Source organism: Dysidea avara, chromosome 2 (genome assembly GCF_963678975.1).
Source record: "Dysidea avara chromosome 2, odDysAvar1.4, whole genome shotgun sequence".
NCBI classification, from domain to species: Eukaryota; Metazoa; Porifera; class Demospongiae; order Dictyoceratida; family Dysideidae; genus Dysidea; species Dysidea avara.
The window spans coordinates 14,268,023-14,294,933 of NC_089273.1; the positions used below are offsets into that span (position 1 = coordinate 14,268,023).

The 26,911-nt window shown below is 37.3% G+C and overlaps 1 protein-coding gene across 1 annotated transcript in view; it reads left to right on the plus strand.

Annotated features, from left to right (window-relative positions):
* Positions 1–26,911, plus strand: part of LOC136246676 (low-density lipoprotein receptor-related protein 1B-like) — a 63,366-nt gene that overhangs the window by 12,568 nt on the left and 23,887 nt on the right. Inside the window, exons 5-10 of the mRNA XM_066038224.1 lie at positions 51–191; positions 1,966–2,085; positions 12,433–12,555; positions 16,365–16,487; positions 18,015–18,134; positions 19,687–19,779. Coding sequence (XP_065894296.1) covers positions 51–191; positions 1,966–2,085; positions 12,433–12,555; positions 16,365–16,487; positions 18,015–18,134; positions 19,687–19,779 — 720 coding nt within the window. The remainder of the gene's footprint in view (positions 1–50; positions 192–1,965; positions 2,086–12,432; positions 12,556–16,364; positions 16,488–18,014; positions 18,135–19,686; positions 19,780–26,911) is intronic.

Below are 26,911 nucleotides of genomic sequence, written 5' to 3' on the forward strand. Positions count from 1 at the left end.
GGGTATCCACAGAAATAAGTACATAAATACTGCATCATACTTTTTTGTAGTATCCAAGCCGTGTCCTTATGATGGTGACTTCAAATGCAATGATACTGGAGTATGTATAAGATCAACTGATGTGTGTGATGGATACTCTGAATGTCAAAGCCGATATCGATCTGATTCAGATTATGATGAACAAAACTGTGGTATGTACACTATAGGTAAACCATGAAGCATGAATTTGAAAGTGCCTTAAGCATCAAATTGTAAGCTTGCTTAATAAGTACAATTGTTATACTGTAAATCTGCCAGTGAAAATTAAAAGTCAACATGCTCTAATAAAGCACTCAACAATGCACCCAAGACAGTGCGCATATGTATATTAATTAAATATTTGTGATGCAGCCCAAAGATATTTAATATCTTTTTTCAATAATAGTACTGTACTGTTTTAATAGTTACAGCTAAATGATGTTGTTATCCACCAAGAAAGTACAACCATCATGGACTAGTAGTGGTGACTAACAATATTATGTGAGAATTACTGCATGCTGTATGCTAATTTTAAAATGCAGCAATTCTGTCTAAATTTAATCGCAGAAGCAAATCGAATCCTATGGACCAGGGAGCATATAACTCCATAAACAGCAAATTCAAACATAGCTGCTGTGTAATAAGTAACCTTTACAGTTTCCTAATTAGGATATTATACAGTGGTGCATGCTCAAGTACATCATGCTTCCACTGCAACAAAGTGAAGCTATGGAAACGAAATTCAATGGCATGATGGAAGAATAGTAGCACAGGCCGAGCAGGACAGTCTTTCTACAGTTGTTATTCAAGCAAAAGTACTCCACTTGACTATTCCAAGCTTTACATTTGACTCTATGATCTTTCTATTGAAGCAGCTTTGCTACCTTCACACAAGATTATTGAATAGCAGCCAATTCAGTGTATTCCTGTTGCGCATAACAATGATGTAACCAATTATATACATTGTAATGCACCTATCAATGTCATGCCCAATCACCCACCCTGGGTTAGGGAATATAGAGAATTTGGAAAAGTCTAGTGTCAAATTCCCCTGTACTGGGGAAGCTTGTCAAAACCCTCACTATGTCCCCACCTCAGTAGAGGGATTTCTATGGGGATTTATTTACCTATTAAAATAATAATTGGCTCAGCAAACTGTTACCTTCAAAAGTCCCACGGGTGGAGCAAGTATAGACGTAAAATCTCCAGTATGTGTACGGGGACCCCCAGGGGTGTGGGGTGGGACATGACATTGATTATACATAGCACTGGACGCCATGTTTGAATTTTGCCTATAGCCGAGTGTTGGTAGTGTATGGAGTTACATGCTTCCCTGTGTCCATAGGATTCAATGAGCTCCTGTTAATCACAATGGACTAGTACCTCTTGTCATTGTTGTTTTTGCCCTAAGTCTGCAAAGTTGCTATTTTATTGTAAAGAGAAAGGACTGTGGAGCAAGCCAATTAAACAGTGGAAGGACAATTTTGGCATTAAAAGTTGCACATAACAGTTATAAGCATATACAGTACAGTAACAGACATGCATGTCATTCTGGGTCATCTCAGAGCATACCCAATAAAAAGAAGCACTGATATATATTTCTGCTATTGATGCAGTTTTAATATGATAGTTACTGACAGCTTTAATTCTATCAAGTGGTTGACTGCTTTATTACAGTATTATCAAAGCATCAAAAATTACTTTGTAATTAGTGCATGGTCTATGCAGTAGTATTTTTTGTATGCAAACCAATATAGGAAAGCATAGGAATTAAGACAGTTCTAGTCTGAAAAAAGGTTTCATTTGCACAATGCACAGGTTAGTCATACAAATTCCCAAAATAAGACTTTGGTTTCATAGGCAATGTGACAATAATTTCTAGCCTAAAAGTAATGATTAGGTTATGTGCTTAAAAATACTGTATCTTCATATTTCATAATTATGTAGATACAAGGCCATGCCCTTATAATGGTGATCATCGATGTGGGGATAATAAATGCATCAAATTGAAATATGTTTGCGATGGAAGCAGGCAATGCAGAGATGGGTCAGATGAATTCAACTGTAGTAAGTGCATTTATTGTTTTACATATATCAGCCAATTGCATCTTTTCACGTGTGTACATACACCATAGGGCTGTACAGATACTGATATTATGTCGATATTGGTACCAATATTACAAGTATCGGTCAATTGCAAGCCTACATATATAGTATATGTATACCAGTAATAGTACTTTAAGTACTATTAAAAGCTCTCTACGTGCACAAGTGACTTTGTAGACAAGTGGTAAGATTCTTGACAGCTATGAAATAGCCTGGGTTCAATTCTCGAAGTATTCAAACAATCTTTTGTTTTGAGGTATTTCATACCATGTTTTTGGTGATACAGTTTCAATCTATGGTACAGCTTGACCTCTTGCACTGACCAAAAACAGACACGTTTGGATTAAACCACTATGTGAACAATCATTGGTTGGGATTTAAAAAAAATTCAACACAGCCATAGTGATTATGCTGTATAGTTTTATTACCTAAACCAAAACGGCCAAGCTGTAAAAAAAGAGTGCGGCCCCCAAAAAGGCCAGGATGAATTCACCTGAATTGTCGTAATTAATTTTTTTTCCATTAACCTACCATCACAGCCATTTCTTGGCTGCCACCTTAGATTTCACATCTTTTATCATCCTGGCCTTTTTGGGGGCCGCACTCTTTTTTTACAGCTTGGCTGTTTTGGTTTAGATATCACTTCTTTTTGTATTGCAAGCCACAAAGCTGACCACTAACTGGCTTTGGTGCTTCCTTCTAACTAGTTTTTTTTTCTTTTCTGCAGGAATTGTGGAACAAAGGAAGGAATGTTGTGTACAGTTTTTTGTCTGATTAAAAATATTTGTATATTTAACAATGAAAGATAATCATACTGTAGGTAATAAGGTGACTTCTTATACATAACTGAACTATAGCTGAAACTTCCATTGTTTGTAGCTGAACTCTCTACATGGTATTTGTTTCCAACACATATTTCTACAGGGTGATTTGTTTGTAGCTGATCCCTATAAGGTAACTTGTATCTAGCTGATATCTCTACAGAGTGACTTGTTTGTAGCTGAACTCTCTACAAGGTGATTTGTTTGCAGCTGAACGCTCTACAGGATGGTTTTTTGTAGCTGAACTCTCTACAAGGCGACTTCTTCTAGCTGATGTCTCTACAGGGCGATTTGTTTGTAGCTGAATTCTCCACAGGGTGATCTGTTTGCAGCTGAACTCTCTACATGATGGTTTCTTGTAGCCAAACTCTATGCAGGGTGATGTGGTTGTAGCTGAACTCTCTCCAGGGTGACTCTCTACAGGATGGTTTCTTTGTAGCTGAACTCTCTGCAAGGTGATTTCTTTTAGCTGATCTCTCTACAATGTAACTTCTTGTAGCTGATCTCTCTACTGGGTGACTTGTGTCTAGTTGTACACTCTACAATGTGATTTGTTTGTAGCTGAATACTCTACAGGGTGATTTTTTGTAGCCAAACTCTCTGCAGGGTGATATTTTTGCAGCTTAATTTCTACAGGATGGTTTCTTTGTAGCTGATGTCTCTACAGGTGACTTGTTTATAGCTGATCTCTCTACAGGATGATTTCTTTGTAACTGAACTCTCTACAGGATGATTTTTTTCTAGCTGAACTCTTTCTAAGGTGATCACTTCACAGCTGAACCCTGGCTTCTTCTGTCTGATCTCTCTACAGTGTGATTTGTTTGTAGCTGAACTCTCTACAAGGTGACGTTTTCTAGCTGAGCTCTCTCTTATTTCTAGTTGATCTCTCTACAGAGTAACTTGTTAGTAAAGCTGAAGTCTTTACATGGTGGATTTTGGTTGTTAAACTGAAGACTTGTTTGTAGCAGAACTTCTAGAGAGTAAATTGTTTGGATCTGAACTTTCTACAGGGTGCATGACTTTTTTATAGCTGAACTCTCTTCAGTGTGACTTGTAATGTTCTGAATCACTACAGCCATATATTTGTAGCTGAACTCTCTATAGGGTGACTTGCTTCCTGCTGAACTACCTATAAGATTAAATGTTTGCAGCTGAACTCCCTTCAAAATAATTTGTAATGTAATAGAATTCTATAATGGAGTAAATAAATTAGCTGAATGTTCTATTAGGGTGACTGTTCTATTAGGGTGACTGTCCTATTAGGGTGACTGTTCTATTAGAGTATCTCGACCTCGCATTTGCTACACGGAGTTGACTTTCGAATCATAATTCAGTAGTTTGTAATCCAATTCTTCTGTACTACTGCAAGGACTTTCTATATTCCAGCTGCACACCGATTTTCAGCTCATTGCTGTAAGCGGTTTGCCTAGTAGTAGGCGTAAAAACTAATACCTTTTTATTCATAAAAATTGAGGTCACCAAAAAAATCGCCCAATCACCTAATTGTGACACAGGTTGGCTTTTGTGTCATATCTCCATGGTCTTTGTCTCGATTCCTTTCAAACCACCAAAAGCAGGGTTGGCAATGAAAAAAATCCACCCTCTTTGGATTAACTTGTAACTCGGGGGATGGAGCCTACCAATGGTCTAGTTTTAAATGGTGGGTTCGGTTGTGACCAAATGCCTTCCATTCGGTATGTAGCCGTGTCGTAAATTTTGATTTCAGCTCATTTTTATAAAAATGGGCAGGAACATCTAGAATGTTGTCCATTGCTATTTTAGGTTATTGGGCGAGGTGCTCTACAAAATACACTTGTTTAAAAGGTGATTCGCTGTACTTCAATTTTCACTAAAACGGCACTTGACGAGTCTGCAATGAAAAATAAACCAACTGAAACTCATTTAACGAAGTCCAAGGTTGGTTTAATAACTCTCACGCACCTTTTTGGACCTTATTAAGTGGAGATTTACAGTGCCTTACGTGCCAACGCAAACTGATGCCCTCGATCTCTCACGCTATGATTTAGAAACTCACAGCATCTGTTTCACCTAGAATACCGGAGCATCCGTTTTCTATAGCATAGTGACTAGCGTTGAAACCCGGTCGAGTCATCCGGGTAGGGTCATCCGGGTCACATTTTCTCCGGGTCCGACCCGGTTTACAAATTATTCGGGTCTGACCCGGATTGGATCACGTGAGAAACGAAATTGTTCGTTTCACGACGTGGAAACTTATAAACGTTATCGTGTAGCTCTTTCGTGAGCCACGCCCACTTATCGCATTACAAACATACGCTAAGCCACGCCCATTTATTAGTAAGTGCAGTATGTAGCATGAAACTGAGGGTATCTATGGTGAGGGGTAGCTATTGTCAGTAGGTGCTGACTTTTTTTGTTTTGGTTGCTTACAGCTAGGCTGAAGTTGCAATATTTACTACACGAATTGAACGCTCAAAACGTAGTCTCGTTCGCTCGCTCAAGACTAGCCGAAACATAGCTCTTATCGCATGCCTTGGCTTTAATTAATCCGGGTCAGTGGGTCATCCGGGTCAGCAGTAGTGACCCGGTTTCAACGCTGATAGTGACCACCATGTAATGCGCCATCCATGGAAACATTGAAGTGCTCTAAACAGCTTCGCTGATGCTGCTGCCCATTTTTATTTAAAAACCTGAAAGTCGCGAAAATTTAAAATGCGCACTACAGTACAACACAGCAAGGGGGATCACTGGATTATTACCCTATGGTTTTAATGTAAACTTGGGTAGGATTGATCACCCAGAGTTGGAGGAGAAACTATAGAAGTTGATTTTTTCATTGTCTACCCTACGCATAAGGCACCCCCTATGATGGTTTCTCCATCTACATAGCAATTTTCAACTCATTCCATAAAGCGGTTTACCCTGTAGGCGTGACAAGCATTTGACAGCGTCCCACATACTAGACTTTTATTGAAACTTCAAGCATATGGAATTAATGGTCAACTTATGAGCTGGTTCAAAAGTTTTCTTATGGGTCGACGTCAATGTGTTAAAATTAATGGTGTCTTGTCATCTTGGATACAGGTTTCCAGCGGTGTCCCACAAGGTTCAATACTTGGTCCGTTATTGTTTTCTCTATATGTTAACGAACTGCCGTCACTTGTCTCCAGTCAGTTACTGATGTTTGCAGATGATATAAAGCTCTATCGTACCATCTGTTCTTCTGAAGACTGCCTTGTACTGCAAAATGACATAAATATCTTGCTTGACTGGTCAAAACGTTGGTTATTATCTTTTAATATTTTAAAATGCAAGGTCTTACATATTGGCAATGCTCCATACACCAACAATTATACTATAGCAGGAATCCAGCTGGAGCTATTGGACAACATTCGAGATCTTGGCATACAAATTGACTCAAAATTAAAATTTCACATTCACACAGATATGGTAGTTAAAAAGGCCTACCGGATTCTAGGTCTCATCTGTAAATCATTTGAGTGTAAGGACTCTGATGTCATGGTAAAACTATATAAAACACTTGTCCGCCCAATTGTTGAATATAACAATGTCATATGGGGACCTTCTTACACACTTGACAATCAAAAACTTGAAAGAATGCAGCGTAAAGCAACCATAATGATTCCATCTATCAACCATTTATCATACTACGACAGATTAAGACATCTAAACATACCATCTTTACAACACCGTAGACGAAGGGGTGATTTGATATATTTGTACCAAATTCTCAAAGGCAGTTATGATATAGAAAATCATTTATTTACCCCATCCACTTCTACTGTAACAAGAGGTCACACAAGGAAATTATTCAAACATCACACTAATTCATATACAAGATCTAATTTTTATAGTAACAGAGTAATCAATGACTGGAATTCATTACCCCAATCTATTGTTGATTCTCCTTCTGTCAATGATTTTAAAACACTGCTGGACAGACACTACAGTAATTGCTTATTTGATTTTGTATAGTAATTAGAATAGCTAAGTACATAATAATTATTAATTTTGTTATGGATGTACAGGCATAAGCCTTTATCCTTAAAATACAAATACAAATACAACAAATCGATCTTGTTTTACGCAAATAATCGGTCATAACTCCCGAACCATCATCGGATTTGCACCAAAATTGATGCTAGGATTTGCCTTTGGACTCCCTTTCTGTGTGCCAAATTTCAAGGCGATCGCAGTACGCGTGTGCGTTTTATAGCAATTATTGCAAGTGTGTGAAAACACGAAAAAAATTATTTATTTTTTTTACAAACAGAAAAAATCGAAATTTTGGCAACTAGTATCTCGGAAATGGCTGGCGCGATTTCCTTCAAAGTCGGTATGTAGACTCCCCTGGCTGGTGGGCAACTTTGTAGCAAATTTGGTTCCAATTGGATAAGGGAATACCGAGGTACAAAAGTGTGAAAATGACGTTTTCTTTCTTCCTGTCAATATACCCACGGCGTGGCGCGCTGGCTTCTTAGGCCGCACAACACATATCGTGTGTCTTGATCACAATAATACAAATCAGTTACACTTTCAAGTATCGGCTGAATATTTAACATTGGTTTATTTGAAAACTTGTATAGGAAATAGATTAAAATATTGGATATTGGTATCAACTGCAAAATGTGGTATCGGTACAGCTCTAACACACTATTCATGCAGTGCATAACTGTATAACATACATACTCTGTCTTATGTATGCGTCAGTGTACAGAACGTATAATTATGCATAATATATGCTTAATTTTTGAGAAGTAATGGTGGATAAGTGTGCTATTTACATATACAATGATGAAATAATTTTATTTGCATAATTTTTGTGAATGTACAATGTAACATCTGAAATATCAAGACACACGATAGTGTGTCGTGCGGCCCAAGAAGCCGGCGCGCCACACCGTGAGTATATTAACAGGTAGAAAGAAAACGCAATTTTCACACCTATGTAGCTCTGTGATCCCTTATCCGATTGGAACCAAATTTGCTAGAGACATGCCGCCCAGTTAGGGGAGTCTACATACCAAATTTGAAGAAAATCGCTCTAGCCATTTCCGAGATACGAGCGAACAAAATTTCGTTTTAATTTCTTCGTTTTTTCTTCTTCATCTTCTTCATTTCGCACACTTCGAAAATTTCGCCATAAAACACGAATGCGTGCTCGGATTGGGCTGAAATTTGGTACACTTAAAGGGCTCATTAAGGCGGATCTCCGTACCAACTTTGGTAGGAATCCGATGAACATTCACGGAGTTATGACCGATTATTTGCGTAAAATAAGGTCGAAGGTCTGTCACGCCTACAGGATAAACCCCTTGGAGGAATCAGTTGAAAATTGATATGTAGATGGAGCAACCATCGTAGGAGTGCCTTTTTGTGGTTTGAAAGGAATCGAGATAAAGACCATGGAGATATGACACAAAACCCAACCTGTGTCAAAATTACGCAATCGATTTTTATGAATAAAAAAATTATTAGTTTTCGTGTCTACCAGACAAACCGCTTAGAGCAACGAGCTGAAAATCTGTATGTAGCTGGAATAATCATCATAGAAAGTTCTTGCAGTAGTACAGAAGAATCGGATTGCAAATTACTGAGTTATGATTCGAAAGGCAACTACGTGCAGCAAATGCGAGATCGAGATACTCTAATAGAACAGTCACCCTAATAAAGCATTCAATTGCATGTATAATTTACTCAGTTATATTACATTGCAAGTTATTCTGTAGGGAATTCAGCTACAAACAAGTCACCCTGTAGTCAGATCAGCTAGAAGAAGGTACCTAATAGAGAGTTCATCTACAAAGAAGCCATCATGTAGAGAGTTCAGCTCAAATAAATCACCCTGTAGAGAATTCAGCTACAAACAAATTGCCCTGTAGAGAGATCAGCTAGAAGAAGTTACCTTGTAGAGAGTTCAGTTACAATCATGCAAAGAGTTTAGCTGCAAACAAATCACCCAGTAGAAAGTTCCGCTATGAACAGATCCACTATAGAGAGTTCAGTTAGAAACAAGTCATCCTGTAGAGAGATCAGCTAGAAGAAGTCACATTGTAGAGAGTTCAGTTACAAAGAAACAATCATGCAAAGAGTTTAGCTGCAAACAAATCACCCAGTAGAAAGTTCCGCTATGAACAGATCACACTGTAAAGAGTTCAGTTAGAAACAAGTCATCCTGTAGATAGATCAGCTAGAAGAAGTCACTTTGTAGAGAGTTCGGCTACAAAGAAACCACCGTGTAAGAGAGTTCAGTTGCAAACAAACCACTCTGTACAGACTTCAGCTACGAACAGATCACCCTGTAGAGAGATCAGCTAGAAACAAGTCATCCTGTAGAGAGTTCAGCTAGAAGAAGTTACATTGTAGAGAGTTCAGCTACAAAGAAACTACCATGTAGAGAGTTCAGCTGCAAACAAATCGCCCTGTAGAGAATTCAGCTACAAACAAATCATCCTGTAGAAAGAAGAAGTTACCTTGTAGAGAGTTCAGCTGCAAACAAATCAACTGTAGAGAGTTCAGCTAGGAAAAAGTCACCCTGTACAGAGATCAGCTAGAAACAAGTCATCCTGTAGAGAGTTCAGCTAGAAGAAGTTACATTGTAGAGAGTTCAGCTACAAAGAAACTACCATGTAGAGAGTTCAGCTGCAAACAAATCGCCCTGTAGAGAATTCAGCTACAAACAAATCATCCTGTAGAAAGAAGAAGTTACCTTGTAGAGAGTTCAGCTACAAACAAATCACCATGTAGAGAGTTCAGCTAGAAACAAGTCACCCTGTAGAGAGATCAGCTAGAAACAAGTCACCTGTAGAGAGTTCAGCTAGAAGAAGTTACATTGCAGAGAGTTCAGCTACAAAGAAACTACCATGTAGAGAGCTCAGCAGCAAACAAATCACGCTGTAGAGAATTCAGCTACAAACAAATCACCCTGTAGAAAGATCAGCTAGAAGAAGTTACCTTGTAGAGAGTTCAGCTACAAACAAATCACCCTGTAGAGGGTTCAGCTACAAACATGTCACCCTGTAGAGAGTTCAGCTAGAAGAAGTTACATTGTAGAGAGTTCAGCTACAAAGAAACCACCATGTAAGAGAGTTCAGCTGCAAACAAATCACCTGTAGAGAGTTCAGCTAGGAACAAGTCACCCTGTACAGAGATCAGCTAGAAACAAGTCATCCTGTAGAGAGTTCAGCTAGAAGAAGTTACATTGTAGAGAGTTCAGCTACAAAGAAACTACCATGTAGAGAGTTCAGCTGCAAACAGATCACCCTGTAGAGAATTCAGCTACAAACAAATCACCCTGTAGAAAGAAGAAGTTACCTTGTAGAGAGTTCAGCTACAAACAAATCACCATGTAGAGAGTTCAGCTAGAAACAAGTCACCCTGTAGAGAGATCAGCTAGAAACAAGTCACCTGTAGAGAGTTCAGCTAGACGAAGTTACATTGTAGAGAGTTCAGCTACAAAGAAACTACCATGTAGAGAGCTCAGCAGCAAACAAATCACGCTGTAGAGAGTTCAGCTACAAACAAATCACCCTGTAGAGGGTTCAGCTACAAACAAGTCACCCTGTAGAGAGTTCAGCTAGAAGAAGTTACATTGTAGAGAGTTCAGATGCAAAGAAACTACCATGTACAGAGTTCAGCTGCAAACAAATTGCCCTGTAGAGAATTCAGCTACAGACAAATCACCTTCTAGAAAGATCAGCTAGAAGAAGTTACCTTGTAGAGAGTTCAGCTACAAACAAATCACCCTGTAGAGAGTTCAGCTAGAAACAAGTCACCCTGTAGAGAGATCAGCTAGAAACAAGTCACCATGTAGAGAGTTCAGCTAGAAGAAGTTACATTGTAGAGAGTTCAGCTACAAAGAAACTACCATGTACAGAGTTCAGCTGCAAACAAATTGCCCTGTAGAGAGATCAGCTAGAAGAAGTTACATTGTAGAGAGTTCAGCTACAAAGAAACTACCATGTAGAGAGTTCAGCTGCAAACAAATTGCCCTGTAGAGGATTCAGCTACAAACAAATCACCCTGTAGAAAGATCAGCTAGAAGAAGTTACCCTGTAGAGAATTCAGCTACAAACAAATTACCCTGTAGAAAGATCAGCTAGAAGAAGTTACCTTGTAGAGAGTTCAGCTACAAACAAATCACCCTGTAGAGAGTTCAGCTACAAACAAGTCATCCGGTAGAGAGATCAGCTAGAAGGATCACCTTGCAGAGAGGTCAGCTACAAAGAAATCACCCTACTTCATCTTTTCTTCTTCCTGTAGTAAAGAAAAAATGACAGGTTAAAATCCCTAAAGCCGGCCATAGGCCGGCTTTGGGGTATACAAATACAAAAAGAAGTGAAATCTAATCCAAAACAGCCAAGCTGTAAAAAAAGAGTGCGGCCCTGAGAAAGGCTATGGTGAAAAAAGATGTGAAATCCAAGGTGGCGGCCAAGAAATGGCTGTGATGGTAGGTTAATGGTAAAAATTTTAATAACAACAATTCAGGTGAATTTGGTGCCGCTTGGTCTTGGCACAAAATTCACCTGAATTGTCGTTATTAAAATTTTTACCATTAACCTACCATCACAGCCATTTCTTGGCCGCCACCTTGGATTTCACATCTTTTTTCACCATAGCCTTTCTCAGGGCCGCACTCTTTTTTTACAGCTTGGCTGTTTTGGATTAGATAATATTATTATGAAGTACTTACGGTAGAATCTATAATAGTCCCTACAGTAGAAAGTTAGTATGTATATAGTACGTATGTACTTTCTTGTGAAAATGCATGCCATGGAAAAAACATAATAGGCATCTAAAAGTCAGTAACTCTAATGGAGTACTCATATGTTACTATTTTATTACAGTATATCAAATGTGTGCTCAAAAATCAGCCATTATATCTATTGGCAACAACATTAATCACAATGCAATAAGTTTGTCTGTACCCACAATCAGCCTCATTGATAGTACAAACTCTGGGACTACTGTATATAACAAGGTGGTGTTAATGAGAGCAAATACACCTTAGCAGAGTAATCGTGATAATTGTAAATTTTGAGGATGAAAGTTTGCTGTCATTTTTAGTGGTTAAAATGTCACCAAATTTTAAATTAGCATTTAGCATGCTAACCACAGTGACCACGATGTATCACATAGTGAATCTTTTGAGGGAAAAACTTTCCTCTTCAAAATTTGCAGTTCAATCAAAATGGCATTGTTTGAGTAATATTAAGGTCCTGAAGAAGTAATGAAAATTTCCCACATAAAATTTTGGATGGTGATAATTCATAAAAAAAATCGTTCCCTTGTAAAAAGCTATGTGGTAATCCTGCACACAAAAGTCCATATTTTCATCCAAAAAATGACTATGTCCCTTAGACAACATGAGTCTGCTGACCAAATAGTACATTACATAATGTAAGTTAAACTGGCTATACTGTTTTTAGTTAGCACAATGTCATCACATAAATCTTCAATATGAACAATAATTTATTTTACTTATTAGGTTCAGTTGATTGTCCATATGATGGGGATTTTCGTTGTCATTCTGATGGAGTATGTATTAGATCATATCAAGTGTGTAATGGTTTAAGTCACTGTAGAGACCAATCAGATGAAGAAAATTGTAGTGAGTTGTTGTTATTATTTATGTACATAATATTTAATTTGTGCCAGTTCAATTATTAATTGAGTCGCTACATTATAATGTCTTATGAATGCTTATGAATGTAGCGAAACAATTAAACTCAGCATAATAAGTGTTAATAATATGTGCATATATATATATATATATATCTAATCCAAAACAGCAAAGCTGTAAAAAAAGTGTGTGGCCCTCAAAAAGGCTATGGTGAAAAAAGATGTGAAATCCAAGGTGGCGGCCAAGAAATGGCTGTGATGGTAGGTTAATGGTAAAAATTTTAATAATAACAATTCAGCTGAATTTTGTGAAGCGGCACAAAATTCTCCTGAATTGTCATTATTAAAATTTTTACCATTAACCTACCATCACAGCCATTTCTTGGCCGCCACCTTGGATTTCACATCTTTTTTCATCATAGCCTTTTTGAGGGCCGTACACTTTTTTTACAGCTTTGCTGTTTTGGATTAGATTTCATTTCTTTTTGTATTTGTATACCAAAAGCCGGCCTATGGCCGGCTTTGGGACTTTTTTAACCTATCTTTTTTCTTTACTACAGGAAGAAGAAAAGATGAAGTAGATGTACTTCAAATATTTTACCAGTAAATGTACAAATTATATATATACAATACATAATATTATATTGATTACAGAAATCTCCATGGTGGTTCTTTGTAACTGAACACTCTACAAGGTGACTTCTTCTAGATGCTCTCTATACAGGGTGATTTGTTTGTAGCTGAATTCTGTACAGGTGATTTCTTTGCAGCTGAGCTCTTTACAGAATGGTTTCTTTGTAGCTGAACCCTCTACAAGGTAACTTCTTCTAACTGATCTTTCTACAGGGCAATTTGTTTGTAACTGAATTTTCTACAGGGTGATTTTTTTGCAGCTGAATTCTCTACATGGTGGTTTCTTTGTAGCTGAACTCTCTACAAGGTAATTTCTTCTAGCTGATCTCTCTACAAGGAGATTTGTTTGTAGCTTAACTATCTACAAGGTAACTTCTTATAGCTGATCTCTCTATAGGGTGATTTGTTCGTAGCTGAATTCTGCACAGGTGATTTGTTTGCAGCTGAGCGCTTTACTGGTTTCTTTGTAGCTGAACTCTCTACAAGGTAACTTCTTCTAACTGATCTTTCTACAGGGTGATTTGTTTGTAGCTGAACTATCTACAAGGTAATTCCTTCTAGCTGATCTCTCTACAGGGTGATTTGTTTGTAGCTGAATTCTGTACAGGTGATTTGTTTGCACCTGAGCTCTTTACAGAATGGTTTCTCTATAGCTGAACCCTCTACAAGGTAACTTTTCTAGCTGATGTCTTTACAAGGTCACTAGTTTGTAGCTGAACTCTCTTACATGGTGGTTTCCTTGTAACTGAACTTTCTACAAGGTGACGTCTTCTAGCTGATCTTTCTACAGGGTGATTTGTTTGTAGCTGAACTCTCTACGTGATGGTTTCTTTGTAGCTGAACTCTCTGCAAGGTAACTTCTTCTATTGATCTCTCTACAGGGCAATTTTTTTTGTAGCTGAACTCTCTACATGGTGGTTTCTTTGTAGCTGAACTCTACAAGGTGATTTCTTCTAGCTGAACTATCTCTTTCCATAGTTGCATGAACTCCCTACAAGGTAACTTCTTCTAGCTGATCTCTCTACAGGGTGAATTGCTTGTAGCTGATCTCTCTACAGGGTGGCTTGTTTGTAGCTGATCTCTATACAGGTTACTTGTTTCTAGCTGATCTCTTGAATTCTATTCAGGGTGACTGCTCTATTAGGATGACTGCTCTATTAGAGTATCTCGATCTCGCACTTGCTGCACCAAGTTGGATTTCTTGTTATAACTCCGTGGCTTTAAGTCTTATTCTTCTACACCATTGATGAACCTTTCTAAGATGATTACTCCATCTGTACAACGATTTTCAAAGCATTATCCCAAGCGGTTTATCTGGTAGGCGTGGCAAGCAGTTTTTTTTTTTATTAACTAATCTCGATTGTGTAATTGTTACATACTGTTGGTTTTTTCGTTGTATCTTCCTGGTTTTTAGCTCGATTTCTTTCAAGCCACAAAAGGTTTGAGGATCAATAGTTAACCTATTCACCAACCGATTTTCATATTCTTCCCATACGCGGTTTACCCTGCAGGCGTGACAACATATTGGTGTTATTTTTCGTGAATAATCGCTCATACCTCTTTGCTTGTTTATCGTATTGCAGCTAACTTTGGTACCGAGATGCGCCTTTATATTCCCATTCTCTGTGCCGAATTTAAAGGCAATCGGATATGGCGTTCGCGTTTTATAGCAGTTTTTGTAAGTGTTCGACAAGAGGAAGAAAAATAAGAAGAAAAAAAAACCAAGAAATTAAGCCAATTTTTGAAGTCGCATATCTCGGGAACGCGTTAAGCGATTTCGCTCAACTTTGGAATGTGGGGTACTGAAGTTGGAGGGAGTGTCCACAGCAAAAATCGTCTTGTTTTGTCAAGGCAGCACAGAGCTAAGGAGGTGCGAAAATTGCGTTTTCTTTCTTCCTGTCAATATACTCACAGGTGTTGCGCGCCGGCTTCTTGGGCCGCACGACACACTACCGTGTGTCTTGATATATATATACACAGTGTGCACGCAGTAAATAAGTTAGCACTTGTACTTAATAATCAGGGGTGTAACGAGGGGGGTTTCCAGGGGTTTCAGGAAACCCCTTTGGATTTTTACACACTATACTTGAAACATAGAAATTGAAACTTCAGGTTTCCAGAATATGGAGTCTATTAAACTTTTATCCTAGTTAATAATACTCTGTAACATATAGCAACACTTATTAATACTCTGTAACATATAGCAACACTTATTAAAACCCTGTAACATATAGCAACACTTATAGCATTGTTGTGAGTTATGATTTTGGTGAAAAGATCAAGATACTCTAATAGAGCAGTCAGGTAATATAAACACTCTAATATAATAGTCACTTAGCTGTAGTGGAAACCCCTTTTAAAAATTCCTGCGTAAGCCCTTGATAATGGTTTTATTACCTATCATACAGTACGATAGTATTGTATAGTACAGACCACAAAGGAGTAGGCTTGGCCCACAATAAAACACCATCCAAAAACCAGCTTCAGTTTCTGAGACAATGAGGTGGTATTGGTTCGGTAAAACTAAGCCCAAAAAAGCTTTCAGATCAACTCAAGCAAGCTTTCAGATCAACCCAAAACACTTTCAACATGTTGCTATGAATATTTTTTTAAATCATAAAATGGAATTTTCTACTGACTTTCTGACTGACTGTGCCTTCAGACGAGCGCAACTTGATAACAGCTAAGGCTACAGGCTTGATTTGTTCACTGTTCAATGTCGCTTCGGCCTGAGATGTGCCTTTTGGCATACAGTATGTACTGTATAATGAATTTTTTAAAGGGAAAGTTAGCTATCCACACAAATTTCTTCTTCAAAATTTGCAGTTCAATCAAATTACTGTAACATTGTTTGAGTATTATACATACATATTAAGGTCCTGAAGAAGTAATGAAATTTTTCCACTTGAAATTTTGGATGGTGACAATTCACAAAAAAATCCTTCCCTTGAAAAAAGCTATAACTGTGCACACAAAAATCCACATTTTGATCATAAGAATGGCTATGTCCCTTGTCTGTATACTATTCTAACCAGTAATTGTAGACCATATTGTACACTTGCTCTAAAATCATAGTACATGCATAATGTAAGTTAAACTGGTTATACTGTACATAGCTAGTGCAATTAAATCTTCAGTATGAACAATAATTATTATATTTATTAGGTTCACTTGTTTGTCCATATGATAGCGATTTTCGGTGTCATTCTGATGGAGTATGTATTAGATCATATCAAGTGTGTGATGGTTTAAGTCACTGTAGAGACCAATCAGATGAAGAAAATTGCAGTAAGTTGTTGTTATTATTTATGTACATAATATTTAATCTCACTCCCAGTTCAATTTTTAATAGATTTGCTACTTTATTATGCCTTATGAATGTAGTGAAACAACTACTATAAACTCAGCATAGCAAATGTTGGTAATATGTGCATATACAAAGTGTTCATGCAGTTAATATATTGGCACTTGTACATAATAATGGTTTTATTTCCTATCATACAGTACGATAGTATTTTATAGTAGAGACCACAAACGAATAGGTGTGGCCCACAAAACTAGCTTGCATTTCCCTGATGACAATGAGGTGGTATTGGTTTGGTAAAACTAAGCTGAAACAAGCTTTTAGATCAACCTAAAACACTTTCAACAAGTTTTTTTAATTATTAAATGTAATTTTCTACTGACTGCCTGACTGATTGATTCCTTCAGACAAGTGTAACTCAATAACGGCTAAAGCTATGGGCTTGGTTTTTTCAATGTTCGATTTTGCTTCTACCCTAGAGATGTGTTATGACATACCATGTAGGTACAATGCATTCTTCATGGACTTACCAGTGTCCTTTGTGTCCCATACATCTTGGTTGACAGTAAAAGGTGTCGGTTTGGTGGAAGTACATGATGACTTCCCTTCTAAGCAGAAATTGTCCATATTTTTCATAGTGCCTACTTTGATTATAGAGGTGCTTTCAAACAGTTCTTGATTCATAATGCTGTGTAACAGACTGAACATAGCTGACAATGAAGTGTAATGGAAACTTCACTTTTCAGATGATAATTGGTGACTGGTGCATGCGATACTGTTTTTTTCTTTTGATATGGTATGCATGGGTTCACCAGTCATAATAATTTTATTTTCCAAGAAAGTCAACAAACGAGTGCACAAAAATTGGAATTCTCAACTAGACTAGGGACCACATAGCACATCGATAAAAAGTACTGAAACAAGCTGGAGTAGTGCACAATATTAAATCACAGTAAAACAATAAGAAGTGTTATATAACTAGTAGTGAATTTCACTAATTTCTACCACAATGCTCACTATTTTTAAGTAGTGACCATCACTACTTTTGTAGTGACCTTCTCTCACGGTCACTACGAACTTAGTAGTGAACAACACTACACAAAAGTAGTTGAGTATTGTGACAGACATTAGTAGTGATCTTCACTAGTTTGTTTTTATTGTGTGCAGTTAATATTATGGACTCTAACTCTTTAGTACAAATGTGTAGCTGGCTGCTCATACTTACAGTACATAGCACTTCTAATTATTCAAAAAATCACTACTAACTGATTATACATAATAAACATTTTATACAGCATGCGTAAATACATGACTGAATTTTGAAAATCACTCATATAGGCACCATAAATATTTCCATTTATGGGTAGAATAAACTCTAAATAGCTATCTTCATGACAAAAAAATACAATAATTGAAAAGCGTTTTCTGCTACAATATTGATGTAGATTATTTTCCAAACTTCAGTCACAGGAGTTGGTGGTTAAGCTATTAAATGATTCTTTTTTTGGTAGCATCACTTAACTGTAGAGCAGGATTGAAGTACTGCAATCGTACTGATAGTTGTTATCCTTTTTATTGGATTTGCTATTATGATTTTGATTGTGGATATGATAATGAATCATCTCTCTGCTGTAAGGTGACCTTTGTATTGATGTTTTAAAGCATAATACAATGCACTAGAGTTTGCATATTTGGTACAAAGCCAGACACATAGATATGTATGTATTCTTACATTACATGGGCATGTACGTATTCATACATATACGTGTATTAGAAATGCAACAGTTTAATATTTTTGATATATTGCTATCGGTATATCGCATATTGTGATATATATACCACTTTTACGTGGGCATTCAAAAGCAAAACTCAGGGTTTAACCTGGGGCAATATCATGGGAATGCGGTTTGCTCATGGCTTTGATTCCCAACCAGTTCAAAAATACAATACATATGACTCATTATATTGAATGACATGGAGCGTTTAACTGTGAGATTGGGTTTACAATTTTGACTAGGTTCAGTGTAGTCACTAATTTATTATTATTATTATTATTAGTGACAGCACTGAAGGTTGACTAGTAATGATCAGTAAAATAATTGTTGGGCAATGCATAGATGCATATTTCTACCAACCAATTGTCAGCCATTGAGCAGACCACAGAACAACACACATAGGCAACTACATTTAAATAGATGAGTAACTTGTAGTCTTAACTACTTACCTTAATATACCCTGTATTAACTTACTTACTGTCCCAATAGCGAAGTTGCAGATTGCAAAACCCTAAAAAATAAAACTGGATCCCACAATCGCACATTATCTGGCATTGTGTGTAAAGTATAATGACGTATGAACAGTGATCTAACAGCTATTAACCAATGCTATTAAAACAACTATCTATCATGAGATGCATATGCATAACAGAAACAGGGTGAGTGCTCTGTACTTCTTTCACCTATCAGGTGGTCACAGCTGTGGTATAACTATATATTACATATCAACATTTCGTGGCTTGATAACATGAAGTTTTTGTACATTGTGGTTAAACTGAAAGGTATATAAGAAAAAAATAGGTCACTTATTTCCCTTAAAATCAACATACAGCAGTATTCAGACTTCACTCTGTTCATGCAATATATCGCTGTATCGTGATAAAGACACAATATACTGATTCATCTACCATTGCAATTCTTAACATATATAGGGTTGGACAAACAAATGACATTACAATATTATGCATATGGGCACAAACTGCACCCTGTTACACAGTAGATTCTATCTTATTATTGAGGATATTATTTGAATTCTACAACATATACATGTACATATTAAGACATCTAACAAGGGCTGAAAAATTGTATGATTATAGCATGATAGCATAAAAATTTAGGAATTATGAAACATTTTAAAGTAATTAGGTCTGACTTATATGCTCACATGTGCTATTTTCACAGGTTTGGTCACAAGTGTAATCATCACTCTAATATTGTGATGACTGCATGCCATACACTATCACAAGATTTGAAAAATAGTTAACTAGTTATAAAAACTCAGAACCATTCACAAAATAGATTCTGGTTGTTCTACACATCTGCTTAATAAAAGCAATATTATAATTAACACATTCATTAGAATTCCTTATTGTTAAGAAATACGTCTTGATCATCACTCTATACACAGATAATTGTGGAAATTCCACAAGACTTAACTATAATCGATTTGATTGTGATGGAATTCAAGACTGTGCTGATGGGAGTGATGAACTTAACTGCTGTAAGTCATTGGTACTAAGTACTTAAATGTTAATAAGGATATTCCTTCCTCCTTCAAAAAAATTTTTGATGGGATTAAGAAGCTGCTGCAGATGTAATTGCATTTCAAGCCTAAGCATATCAAAAGAACTTATGTGACCAAATTTTGGAAAATCACCCTTATGGGTATATTCAACGCATTAAATATCAATTTATTTCTGAAACAAAGTATTATAAGTTAAATGCCTACTCATTTGAGAGTAGAACAAACCATAATCAAAGAAACATTTTGAAGAGTGTTTTCTACTATTAACAGCGCAATGCTAGTTTCAAAATCCCAGGTGTGGCCAGATGGGTGATTTCCATAGTTGGATCACATATAGAAGAAGCAAGGACAAAGACAAATCTCTTATTAAACTTGATTTTAGGAGTAAGGATTAGATTGAAGTTGAGCATTCTAACAGAACAGTCAACTTCTCTGTAGAACATCCAAAAATAACCCTAAGGGAAAATATGTGAGCTAGAATTAATCTTCTTCTTGACATGTGCATTGCTTCCAATCAAACATCCTCCAGTCCATACAAATTGCTTAAGTTAAAATTTTATCATACTGTATGATAGTACTGTATAATAGGGACCACAAAAGAATAGGCATGGCCCATGAAATAATGTCACCCAAAAACCAGCCTCAATTTTCCCTGACAACGACGAGGCAGTATTGGTTGGGCAAAACAAAGCCCAAACAAGCTCTCAGATCAACCTGGAATGCTTTCAACAATATGCTACAGAGTTTTATTAAATTATTTAATGGAATTTTCTACTGACTAACTGACTGAAGCCTTCAAACAAGTGTAACTCGATAATGGCTAAAGCTATGGGCTTGACACTTGAATCCACTGTCAATCATCAGATACTGATGTATACACCAGTTCTGATGTATAGAAAGAATAGGGTCAGTGTTCTGTAATTCTTTTATCTATTAGGTGTGTGTATGTGTTGTGTGTGTCTGTGTGTGTCTGTGTGTGTGTGTTTCAGTGGGCGGCATCAAGAGGTGTGTGTGTGTGTGTGTGTGTGTGTGTGTGTGTGTGTGTGTGTGTGTGTGTGTGTGTGTGTGTGTGTGTGTGTGTGTGTGTGTGTGTGTGTGTGTGTGTGTGTGTGTCTAATATGATCAAGACACACGGTAGTGTGTCGTGCGGCCCAAGAAGCCGGCGCGCAACCCCGTGAGTATATTGACAGGAAGAAAGAAAACGCAATTTTCGCACCTCCGTAGCTCTGTGCTGCCTTGATGAAACAAGACAAATTTTTCTGTGTACATTCCCTCCAACTTCAGTACTCCACATTCCAAATTTGAGCGAAATCGCTTTAGGCATTCCTGAGATATGCGACTTCAAACATTGGCTTAGTTTCTTCGTTTTTTTTTTCTTCTTATTTTTCTTCCTCTTTTCGCACACTTGCAAAAACTGCTATAAAACGCGAACGCGTTATCCGATTGCCTTGAAATTTGGCACACAGAAGGGGGATATAAAGGCGCATCTCGGTACCAACTTTGGCTGGAATACCATAAACAGGCAAAGAGTTATGAGCGATTATGCACGAAAAATAACACCAATATGTTGTCACGCCTACAGGGTAAACCGCGTATGGGAAGAAGCTGAAAATCGGTGGGTGAATAGGTTAACTATTGAACCTCAAACCTTTTGTGGTTTGAAAGAAATCGAGCTAAAAACCAGGAAGATACAGCGAAAAAATCAACAGTCTGTAACAATTACGCAATCAAGATTAGCTATTTTTTTATATTTATTATTATTATTATTATTATTATGCTTGTCACGCCTACCAGATAAACCACTTGGGGTAATGCTTTGAAAATCGCTGTACAGATGGAGTTATCATCTTAGAAAGGCTCTTCAATGGTGTAGAAGAATCAGACTTAAAGCCACGCAGTTATAACACGAAATCCAACTTGGTGTAGCAAGTGCGAGATCGAGATACTCTAATACAGCAGTCATCCTAATAGAGCAGTCACCCTGAACAGAATTCAAGAGATCAGTTAGAAATAAGTAACCTGTATAGAGATCAGCTACAAACAAATCACCCTGTAGAGAGTTCAGCTACAAACAATTCACCCTGTTCAGAAATCAGTTAGAAGAAGTTTTCTTGTAGAGAGTTCAGTTACAAACAAATCACCCTGTTGAAAGATCAGCTAGAAGATGTCACCTTGTAGATAGTTCAGTTACAAAGAAACCACCATGTAGAGAATTCAGCTACAAACTAGTGACCCTGTAGATACATCAGCTAGAAGAAGTTACCTTGTAGAGAGTTCAGCTACAAAGAAACCATTCTGTAAAGAGCTCAGCTGCAAACAAATCACCTGTACAGAATTCAGCTACAAACAAATCACCCTGTAGAGAGATCAGCTAGAAGAAGTTACCTTGTAGATAGTTCAGCTACAAACAATTCACCCTGTACAGAGCTCAGTTAAAAGAAGTTTCCTTGTAGAAAGTTCAGCTACAAACAAATCACCCTGTAGAGAGATAAGTAAGAAGAAGTTACCTTGTAGATCGTTCAGCTACAAACAATTCACCCTGTAAAGAGATCAGCTAGAAGAAGTTACCTTGTAGAGAGTTCAGCTACAAAGAAACCATCATGTAGAGAATTCAGCCACAAACAAATCATGTATAGAGAGTTCAGCTACAAACAAATATCCCTGTAGAGAGATCAGCTAGAAGAAGTTTCCTTGTAGAGAGTTCAGCTACAAACAAATCACCCTGTAGAAAGATCAGCTAGAAGAAATCACCTTGTAGAGAGTTCAGCTTCAAAGAAACAATCATGTGAGAGTTCAGGTACAAACAAATTGTCCTGTAGAGAGATCAGCTAGAAGAAGCTACCTTTTAGAGAGTTCAGCTACAAAGAAACCATCATGTAGATAGTTCAGGTACAAACAAATCAGCCTGTAGAAAGATCAGCTATAGAAGAAATCACCTTGTAGAGAGTTCAGCTACAAAGAATCTATCATGTAGAGAGTTCAACTACAAACAAATCACACTGTAGAAAGATCAGCTATAGAAGAAATCACCTTGTAGAGAGTTCAGCTACAAAGAAACCATCATGTAGAGAGATCAGCTAGAAGAAATTACCTTGTAGAGAGTTCAGCTACAAAGAAACCATCATGTAGAGAGTTCAGCTGCAAACAAATCACCTGTAGAGAGTTAAGCTACAAACAAATCTCCCTGTAGAGAGATCAGCTAGAAGAAGTCACCTTGCAGGGAGTTCAGCTACAAAGAAACCATCATGTAGAGAGTTCAGCTGCAAACAAATCACCTGTAGAGAGTTCAGCTAGAAACAAGTCACCCTGTAGAGAGATCAGCTAGAAACAAGTCACCATGTAGAGAGTTCAGCTAGAAGAAGTCACATTGTAGAGCTACAAAGAAACTACCATGTAGAGTTCAGCTGCAAACAAATCACCCTGTAGAGAACTCAGCTACAAACAAATCGCCCTGTAGAAAGATTAGCTAGAAGAAGTTACCTTATAGGGAGTTCAGCTATGAACAGATCACCCTGTAGAGAGTTCAGCTACAAACAAATCACCCTGTAGAGAGTTAAGTTACAAAGAAACCACCATGTAGAGAGTTCAGCTGCAAAAAAAATCAATCACTCTGTAGAGAGTTCAGCTAGAAGAAGTCACCTTGTAGAGAGTTAAGCTGCAAATAAATCACCCTGTAGAGAATTCAGCTACAAACAAATCACCTTGTAGAAAGATCAGCTAGAAGAAGTTACTTTGTAGAGAGTTCAGCTACAAAGAAACCACCATGTAGAGAGTTCAGCTGCAAACAAATCACCTGTAGAGAGTACAGCTACAAACAAATTACCTGTAGAGAGTTCAGCTAGAAACAAGTCACCCTGTAGAGAGTTCAGCTACAATGAAACTCCCATGTAGAGAGTTCAGCTGCAAACAAATCACCCTGTAGAGAACTCAGCTACAAACAAATATGCAGTGTAGAAAGATCAGCTAGAAGAAGTTACCTTGTAGAGAGTTCAGCTACAACGAAACTACCATGTAGAGAGTTCAGCTACAAACAAATCACCTGTAGAGAGTTCAGCTAGAAGAAGTCACATTGTAGAGAGTTCAGCTGCAAACAAATCACCCAGTAGAAATTTCAGCTATGAACAGATCACCCTGTTGAGAGTTCAGTTAGAAACAAGGAATCCTGTAGAGAGATCACCTAGAAGTATCGCCTTGTAGAGAGTTCAGCTACAAACAAATCACCTGTAGAGAGTTCAGCTACAAACAAATCACCCTGTAGAGAGATCAGCTAGAAGAAGTTACCTTGTAGGGATTTCAGCTACAAGCAAATCACCCTGTAGAGAGTTCAGCTACAAAGAAACCATTCTGTAAAGAGCTCAGTTGCAAACAAATCACTTGTACAGAATTCAGCTACAAACAAATCACCCTGTAGAGAGATCAGCTAGAAGAAATTACCTTGTAGATAGTTCAGCTACAAACAAATCACCCTGTAGAAAGATCAGTTAGAAGAAGTTACCTTGGAGAAAGTTCAGCTACAAAGAAACCATTTTGTAAAGAGCTCAGCTGCAAACAAATCACCTGTACAGAATTCAACTACGAACAAATCACCCTGTAGAGAGATCAGCTAGAAGAAATTACCTTGTAGAGAGTTCAGCTACAAAGAAACCACCATGTAGATAGTTCAGCTACAAACAAATCACCCTGTAGAGAGAGCAATTAGAAGAAGTCACCTTGTAGAGTGTTCAGTTACAAAGAAACCACCATGGAGATTTCTGTAATCAATATATGTGACCGGATTTGCGAAAAGGGGTCTTCCACACACATCCAATTCCGTAAACGTTGGAGACCATAACTCAGTGTTCAAGTAACATATTAACCTGACAATTTCACCATGTATTCAGCTATAGTGGTGCTCACCACTGCCCAAATATCAAGGCAATAGCTCTTTCCAATCTGAAGTTATCAATTGTCAAAATTGGCAAATTGGATGTGTGTGGAAGACCCCTTTTCGCAAATTCGGTCACATATGTATTATACAGTATATATAATTTGTACATTTACTGATAAAATATTTAAAGTACATCTACTTCATCTTTTCGTCTTCCTGTAGTAAAGAAAAAAACATAGGTTAAAAAAGGGGTATACAAATACAAAAGAAATGAAATCTAATCCAAAACAGCCAAGCTGTAAAAAAGTGTGCGGCCCTCAGAAAGGCTATGGTGAAAAAAGATGTGAAATCCAAGGTGGCGGCCAAGAAATGGCTGTGATGGTAGATTAATGGTAAAAATTTTAATAACGACAATTCAGGTGAATTTTTGTGCCAAGACCAAGCGGCACCAAATTCACCTGAATAGTTGTTATTAAAATTTTTACCATTAACTTACCATCACAGCCATTTCTTGGCCGCCACCTTGGATTTCACATCTTTTTTCACCATAGCCTTTCTGAGGGCCGCACACTTTTTTTACAGCTTGGCTGTTTTGGATTAGATATAATTACATGTATATCACTTATGCTACAACTGTGTTGGCTTTTGCTGATATAAGTATCTTTAGTCCTTATGCTTGTAACCCTCAGACTTTCAGATATCGTGTGTTGTGCAGCCCAAGAAGCCGGCACACCACACCATGGATATATTGACAGGAAAAAAGAAAATGTCATTTCACACCTTTGTATCTCAGTAATACCTTATCTGATTGAAACTAAATTTGCTACAGAGTTTCCCACCAGCTAGGGGAGTCCACATTCCACGTTTGAAGGAAATCTCTCTAGCCATTTCCAGGATACAAGCTGCCAAAGATTTGGATTTTTTCTTCATTTTTTTCTTTGTCTTTTTGCACACTTGCAAAATTTGCTATAAAATAAAAATTCATACTCTGATTGCCTTGAAATTTGGCACACAGAAAAGGAGTCCAAAGGAAAATCCTAGTATCAATTATGGTGCAAATTTGATGAACAGTTCAGGATTTATGACCAATTATTCGTGTAAAACAAGGTCAATTTGTTGTCAAGCCTTCAGGTTAAATGGAATGAGTTGAAAATAATTTTGTAGATAGACCAACCATTGTAGGAGTGCTTTTTCATGGTTTGAAAAGCAATCAAAATAAAAATCATGGAGATATCATGACACTAAATTGAAGGTGTGTAGCAACTGCGCAATCAAGATTCGTGAATAAAAATACAAATAATTTTCATGCCTATCAGGCAAACCATTTAGAGCAACGAGCTGAAAATTGGTATGTAGCTGGAATACTCATCGTAGAAAGTCCTTGCAGTAGTACACAACAATCAGAGTACAAACCACTGAGTTATGAATCCAAAGTCAACTTCGTGTAGCAAATGCGAGATAGCAATACTCTAATAGAACAGTCACCCTAATAGAGCATTCAGCAAGTTCATGATTTACTGCTTTATAGATTCTATTACATTGCACATTATGTTGCAGGGGACGCAGCAGCATAATATTGTAGATAATTCAGCTACAAGCAAGTCACCCTGTAGAGAGTTTAGCTACAAACAAGTCACCTTATACAATGTTCAGCTACATGTAAGTCATTCTGTAGAGAGTTCAGCTACAAAAAATTTATTCTGTAGAGAATTCACAAACAGGTCTTCATGCAAAAAATTTAACAACTAAAATCCACCCTGTAAAGAGTTCAGCTTCACTAAAAAGTTACTCTGTGGAGAGGTCAGCTACATAGAAATAAGAGAGAGCTCAACTAGAAAATGTCACCTTGTAGAAAGTTTAGCTACTAACAAATCATCATGCATAGAGTTCAGCTACAAACAAATCACACTGTAGAGAGATCAGCTAGAAGAAGCCACCTTGTAGAGGGTTCAGCTGTGAACTGATCATCCTTTAGATAGTTCAGCTAAAAACAAGTCAACCTATAGACAGTTCAGCTAAAAATTCATTATTCCATTGCAGTTTGGCTTTACTCAAAATTGTTCTGCATTACAACAGATGTTAATTTTTACATTAATACCCCTCTTCAGACCGATGTAATCTATCTTGACATCAACAAAGCTTTTGATACTGTGTCCAAAGTTATTAAGCTTTGGTTAATTGGCATAACTTGTGTGCTATAGACTTAGTTTGTCAAACTGCTACCGACGTGTTTCAATCAAC